The following is a 7,587-nucleotide window of genomic DNA, read 5'->3' as shown; positions in this document are numbered from 1 at the left end:
AAAACATAATTCAAACTTGCTGGTGGTGTCTCCTTGGATTGAAACGGTCTGGAACTTGAAACACGAAGGAAATATATTTCGAGCCCTAACAATGGTAATTGCTTGTTTACGTACCAAATCTCATCACCAATGCTCCTGACCTGTTCTAAATAGTATATGTAACTTATGTACATGGTTAGTTTTGATTAAAACGCGATAAAACATGAGCTATGAATTTCAAGAACATGAATGAATATGAGTCATGTGAGATACGAATTCTGGGCGTCATGGGGTTCCTTTAACGAATCATACTCACCCTGTATTACCTGAGACGTTGAATGGAACAAGTATATGGTCTTGAAAGTGGCTGCTATGAAAGATCTTCCTTGCCCTAGTTTAGTAGAATTTTGGAAGCTTGGAAACCCTAACCATTGCCTCCTCCTTTTGTCCCCTTTATTCTGAATGAGCTCCAATATATATAAGGGTTGGGATTAGGTCAAATATTCTTGGACAAATCGTGTGATTGATGGCTTAAAAATATGAAAATATTTTGTTGAATTTTGAATAGAATCTTTCTTATTTTGGCTCAAATTTTGATCATCTCTTTCCAATCTCTCTTGCCACGATTTTGGAATGTTTATTTGATATTTAATTGAATCAAATTTAAAGCAAAATCAAATCTTCTATTATTTTTATAATTTTATTTAATTAAATTATGATTTTAATGGATAAAATCTATAAAATAATAAATAAAACTAATAAGAATGTAAGAGATGTATTCCATGGTCGTGGATGGGCTTAAGATGATATTAGAACCAAAAGAAATCAAGCCCATTTAGAAGTCTTTTGAATTTTTGGTCTTTTTCCCTCATATACACCCTTGAAAATAGATGAACTTCTACACCCTGCCATTTCTTCATATCTCCATATTTTTTCAAGATTGTGAACTTTTTGGAAACCTTAGGGAGTCCTCTAACCAGTGTCTTTGGTTCCATATCAAAATTATTTTCCATTCTCATTTTATACCCTTTTGGAAAAAGTGTCTTCTTGTTGACTTTTGAAAAGGACCTATAATGTATGAAGCCATATCTCTTAGATTATTGACCTATGAGCTTTAATTCTTGGATCATTGGATAGAGGAATGAATTCCCTTCAAAATGAGCTTTGGTGGGAATTTTTCTAATGAAGTATGAATATTTGGTGAATTTTCAAAGTTTCGTTAACTTTTTCAGTTTATGCCCAAAATAGTAACTTTTGACTTTTGACTTTTCTGATCTTTCCTTGTATCATCATGATCAACCCTTGATCAAATGATGATTTTAGGGTTATGAGGATGTTGTTGACCAAGTATCTTGAACTTTGACTGTATTTGAAATGACTATTTTGCCCTTGGGGATCAACTGTTGACCTAATCATGATTTGAGGGACCAACTTGTTCTGTTTGACTTGAAACCTTGCATGGAGATTCTTTGGGATGTTTGTGCCCCTATGGAGCCACTTTGAGCCATTGATTCAATGATTTTCCATCGAATTAATCAAACCCTAATTCAGAGCTTTTGTATAGGAGAGTGTGTTTTGGAGTTTTGCATATGGATTTGAAACTTGAATAGGAGAAATAGTGTGGGCAAATTTTGGGGTATGACACTTAGTTGTGCACCATAATGGGTTTTCTCTTTCTATTATTTCAAACTGCGACCTTAGTGTTCTTTTCGACAAAAGCTTTTTGAGCTTAATGACACACAACTATTCTTGAGTACTACTATTCCTACCAGCCATAAACGGATAACCAATATGATAAACACACTCTAAAATAGTACTTGAAGAGCCTTTACACAACATAAGACTATTATTTTTATAATTATTATTTTCTAATTTAAGTCTAGTTTATTTTAGAAAATTTTTTTAGCCACCTCCCTATGGGGGTCACCCCCAGCGAAAATCCCAAAATACCCCTGCTTCGGAAATGAACTTCCGAAGCACTTTTTTTTAAAAAAAATTTCCACAATTCGGAAGTGCATCTCCGAAAACACCTCATGGGGGGTGTCTTCGGAGATGAACTTCCGAAAACACCTCATGGGGGTGAATTCGGAAATGAACTTCCGAATTATGCAGAAACTGTGTTTCTTTTTTATGTTTTTTCTTAAATAGTCTCGCATTTTAATTAAACGCAAACGCCAAATAAAATAAGCAACAGATAAACTGAAAATACTAATATGATAAATCCAATCCAAATAATATATACAAACCGAAAATAATAATAATAATACTGTGCGAAAGATACAATCCGAATATCAAAAAATAAATAAACCCGACCACTACTGGGTGTGCCTAACCCTCTCACCCTGGGCCCTCCTTTGCCGTCTGTACCCCGCCGCACGGCCCGCATCAGTGACGATCATCTCCATCACGGCGACTGCCTCTGGACCGCCCTGATGAACGACACCTCGATCCAACGCGTCCCGCCCAAGCATCTCTATCCGCTGGCAGATCGGCATGAGATCAATGGCGTGGTCATCCTCGGCCTGCTGGTTCTCCAGGATCTCCTCATGTGCTGGCCTATGAGCGCCGGGAACGTCGGGTCTCAGCAGAGGATGGGACACCCGGTAGAACCATGTGACGTACCCCTCCTCACTGTGCCAGTCCTGTGTGACCCGAGTGAGACGGTACTCCTGCGGTACCACATGCTGCTGCCACTCCGTCCATATGGCAGTGAGCTGCACTCGGGTCACTCTGTCGGGAGCAGCCTCAAAGGGTGACTTGGGTATCCGCTGCACGAATCCAAACTGACGCATGCACCGCTCAGGAAGATACCAGACCATGATGCCGGTCCCGCATGCCAACCAGCCTGAATATAAAGCAATGCTGTCAAAGCGGACAATCTGAGCGTAGTCGGCGAACGGCCTCCAGGTGACGTCGTCGTGCATCGTGCGGTCCAAGTACAAACGGTATGGTCCCACCGCATCGTTCCCCCTCTGGAGAGCGTATCTGGCGGCCCTGGGCATGGCGTCAACGTACGCAGGATCGATGTGGAAGCCGTGGATGCGGGAGAAGTAGGAGATGATCCAGCTCTGAAACACAAACACGATAATGTATTAAAAAAAATACGAAACATAAATAAATAAATAAATACGATAATATGTTAAAATAAAACGTACCGTAAGTAGTGTGTAGGATCCGACCAACTGCCTCGTCCTCCAGTTGGAGGCCTCATTCAGCTTCTGGTAGAGGTATGTCAGAGTAGCTGCCCCCTAGTTCCACTGGTGAACGGTATCCAGGTCCATGAAGTAGTGGAGGTAGGTCACGTCGACGTACCTGGCACTCTTGTCCACAAAGCATGCAGCGCCTACCACATGCATGTACCAGCACCGGAGAGCGCAGCCGCGGTGATAGTGTGTGAACAGCTCGTCACCCGCATCCTCGGATTCGGCCGCCGACACCAAGTGGTGCTCGAAATAGGCGCTCAGTATGGTGAACCGGATATGAGGCCCAGAAGTCGTGGCGCACTCAAAGTGAGCAACCTCGTGCTCCATGCCCAAATAGAGCGTCATCCACTCAATGGCCTCGACCCTCTGGATCTTGGAGTGGTGCAACAGCGGCCCCCTAATCGGCAGGTGGAGAAGACACTGCACGTCATGCAAGGTGATCGTCATCTCCCCAACCGACAAGTGGAAAGAGGACGTCTCCTTGTGCCAGCGCTCCACAAATGCCCCCTGCATGCCGGTGCTGATGGTGTTGTACCCCGTCATGCAGAGCCCGCTGAGCCCTGAACCTCGCACATGGTCGTTAAACCACTCAGCTGCTGGTTTAAACAGACTGAAAATCTTGCGGGCATGGTTGACCATTTTCAGCGGCTCTCTCTCCTGTTACAAAAAAAAACAAATAAGCGACATATATTAAATAAGCGACATATATTAAATAAGCGACAAATAAACGGTTAAATTATAAAAAATGGTGACAAATAAACGGTTAAATTAAAAAAAATACCTCTCCCTCCCAGATCCGCCGAGCGACGTGATCGTGGTAGTGAATCAGCACGGAAGTGTCAAAGGGCCCTCCCAGATAGCCGTTCTCCTGCTCATCCTCCTCCCCGGCTGGAGGGTCAACATCCAGTACACCCTCCGGCTCGTGGTATGGCACTGGCACCTCCTCCTCCTGCTGCTCCTCCTCCTCCTCTCGCTGGCGGGAAGAAGATACCCGAGCCAGCCGACTCCTAAATCCAGATGAAGAGGTACCCTCTCCCACGTCCTCGGGTACTCGCACACGGCATCCCCGGCCACGCCCCCGTCCCTGTGTTGACGCCAGCTGCGCCGCCGCCCGCTCGCGTCTAGCCGACGCAGTCTGGGTCTCCCTACCATGCCTGATGCGTGCTGGTTGGTTGCTTGACATGTTCCTGTAAACAATCGAAATCGATTAATATGCGAGACAAAATAAAAAACAAAAAAAATGCACTTCTGATACAGTTCGGAAGTTCATTTCCGAAAACTGGGATGGAGGTGTTTTCGGAAATGAACTTCCGAAACACCCCTGCGCAGAGCTTCTCTGCAACCTCCAATGGCAGACCCAAAAAACCTACACCAAAACTATTTTTATGCCTACTAAACATCCTAATATCAGTATTAACCTATCTTAATGTGATTTTTTCAATTTCTAAACACCTTAATAGAGTTTATTCAAATAGATCTAAAACTTGAAAAAACAATGATAAACTTACCAATTAGTGTTTGATGATGAGTTTGGTTGAGATTGGAAGAAGACTTGGGCAATCTCTTTGATCTTACACTTGCTTTTTGCAGAAAATTTGAAGAGGGGTTGTGTTTTGATTTGAATTAGGGTAAAATGTTTGGGGAGGGGGAGTGTTTTGATAAATCTACAAAACGCACAGTATTTCGGAAGTTCATTTCCGAAATGCTGTTTTCGGAAATGAACTTCCGAAATAAGACAATTTTTTCAAAAAAAAAGGCGTTTTCGGAGATGCATCTCCGAAACCACCTTTTTCCTTGCATTTCGAAAGTTCATTTCCGAAGTCAGGAGTAGTATGGAGTTTTCACCAGAGATGGACTAGAAGGTAGGGAGGTTGGCAAAGAAATTTTCTTATTTTATGATTACATACTATTTTTCTTAGCTACAATATATATTTTGATGCAGATATTGCTGTATTAATATAATTGGGTAGTTTTGTAAGAAGTTCAATCTTACAATTTGCGTTACGATTTTCAAGTTATGATTTTTCAAATCTATTCAAACCCCTTCCACTTTTAAGTAAATTCTCGATTTCTTAAAACTTCGCCCACGAATCCACCTCAATCCTTGCTTGAAACCAAAGTTATTTTATCACACAGAGTTGTTACTGGTTGCACAATGATATATGATTCAACGAGAAAATGAGCCTCAAAGTGACATGAATTTTGTTGCATGGGACTACTTCATCATTGTCTTATGTTCTCTTGACTTTTAACAAATTTGTGTTCAATTTTCAAATTTTGTCTGTAGTGACTTTGTTTGTATCAGCATTCCCAATTTGTGGGACATGGATATGGGATGGATATTCAATGATACGCATCATGTACCAATTTCCATCTCTTTTTGTACCATTACTCAAAACAGAAAAAACAAGGGTAAATATGAAAATAGACTTATTGTATCTAACCCAAGGAAGTGTATTTGATATTAAGAGGTACCACAAAAATCAAATAAACTTACACATCAAACAGTTTGAGAAGAAATTTCAACAAACATACAAGTGACTAGACATAACACTTAGTTTCAATCTAAGAAAATCAAATGAGATAAACATATAATGAATTACACAATAAGAGAACCAGCAAAAAAACTCTTACTGACAAATAAATTACACCTACCGTAGCAATTTCTCATGCTGCAAATTCCATCTACCAACAACACATCAATAATCTATAAAAGTGTCGTCTCTAGAAACAAGGTGATATCAAACTCTCAATGTAGACATCTCGTTTCATCCACGGACAATTTATGTTTTGAATATTACAATCCTTAAAAGTGCCATTACTAGAATTGTAAATAACCAACTTTTGGTTAATATCCAGTAGCACTTGATCATCCTCGGAAACATAAAGTGCAGAAACATAAAGTGCAGAAACATAAGACCAAGATTCAATACCTCCATTGTTAGGAACACGGACCACTTTAGTCCAAGATTCTTTATTTCCAAACTCCTTCATAAGCCAAATATCTATAAAAGTATCCCCATGAGATAATATCCACAAACAATCCTTAAACATCTCTAAGTCTAAAACCCCTCCCAAATCAGGCAGCAGAAGCTCTCGACAAGATTCCTTCTCAAAATCAAGAGAAAGAATGACTTTTGGGGAACGCCAATTTTTAGATGCTAACCAATTAATAGTTCCGCTAATGAATTTTCCGGTTTCCCAAATGTGACCAAAAGGTAAGTCCTGCATTTCTGTCCAAGAATGGGTGCCCAAAGTATGAATCTTTACTTGAGTTTTGTAAACCCTAATACCATTAATAACAGAAAATTTACAGCATGAAACAGCAACAACCTTGTAACTGTCACTGAAATTATCATAGCCAAAGGAAAGGTCGAATGGTGAGTCACCGTCTATTTCCAAAGGGGGCAATTTCGTAAATTTTCTAATGGAAGGATTCCACAAAAAAGATACACCTTGATCATGATGGAAACAGAGGATGCCATGGCAAGAGCCAGCGCATTGAACGAAACTAGTTTGGTTGATTATGAGAGGGTACTCTAGCTCCATGGTGGTTGTGGTTCCTTCCGCGAAGAAGGATGATAGAGAGTAAGCCATGAAGCTGAACTTGCTTGGGCGATCGAGGCGATCGAGGAAGGTTAGCATGAGGTGATGGTGAGTGGTGAATGGCATTGACGCGCGAAGTTGTTTCTTGGCGAATTTGGGATCAGAGATTAGAGATTTCCAGGACTTACAGACGCATCGGAGTTGCATGAGGGACTTTACGGGAAGCAAAGAGAGAATTTCTACCACGAGGTCGAATGGAAGAGTGAGAAGTGAGCGTTTTTTAATGGAGGAGGAAGACAGTGATGTTAGGGTTACGGCGAGTGAATCAGACAAAGCGACGTCGTTTCGTTCATCCGCATCGCTATTTGGCGCCATTCCTTCTTGACTGAGTGAGCCTTTTCTCTCTTCAACAACAAGCGATTATGTTCTATAAACTACTAAACTCAATTATACCAAAACCTAAAAATCATAGCTTTCTACGTTACACCCAAAACTAATTCTTCAAATTTGATGGTTATTTATAGAATCATAATTATTAGTTACATATTTTCCAAAAATTATGGTTATTTTAATTACATATTTTTAATAAAAATTAAATTTATTCCATAATTTGAGGATCATTATTTTGTTTTTATAATTTACTTTCTAATTAAATAATAGAATACGCTAGCAATTTTTATGAACCAAAAATTATGGTTATTTTATACGCTAGCAATTTTTCATGCTACATGGATTATGCGAAGCATCCTTGTACAGAGAGAGTATATTGCTAATTATACTGATGAATGGAATTCTATGCTTGATAAAGGTAGATTCTATATGAAGCTGGTGTATGCCAACATGAAAATTGGTCCTATTG

The 7,587-nt window shown here is 40.3% G+C and overlaps 1 protein-coding gene across 1 annotated transcript; it reads right to left on the bottom strand.

Annotated features, from left to right (window-relative positions):
• Window positions 1-5,691: 5,691 nt before the first annotated feature.
• Window positions 5,692-7,143, bottom strand: LOC131599934 (F-box/kelch-repeat protein At3g23880-like). The gene has a single exon (XM_058872174.1). The coding sequence runs from the start codon at window positions 7,101-7,103 to the stop codon at window positions 5,907-5,909; it is 1,197 nt and encodes a 398-aa protein (XP_058728157.1). The 5' UTR covers window positions 7,104-7,143; the 3' UTR covers window positions 5,692-5,906.
• Between the last annotated feature and the right edge of the window lie 444 nt (window positions 7,144-7,587).

This window comes from Vicia villosa, linkage group LG4 (genome assembly GCF_029867415.1).
Source record: "Vicia villosa cultivar HV-30 ecotype Madison, WI linkage group LG4, Vvil1.0, whole genome shotgun sequence".
Taxonomy (NCBI): domain Eukaryota; kingdom Viridiplantae; phylum Streptophyta; class Magnoliopsida; order Fabales; family Fabaceae; genus Vicia; species Vicia villosa.
The sequence above is the reverse complement of the archived record's forward strand: the minus strand, read 5'-3'. Positions and strand labels throughout refer to the sequence as shown.

Excerpts from the sequence above, each read along its gene's own strand:
- LOC131599934 (XM_058872174.1), bottom strand. The coding sequence starts at position 7,103 with ATGGCGCCAAATAGCGATGCGGATGAACGAAACGACGTCGCTTTGTCT.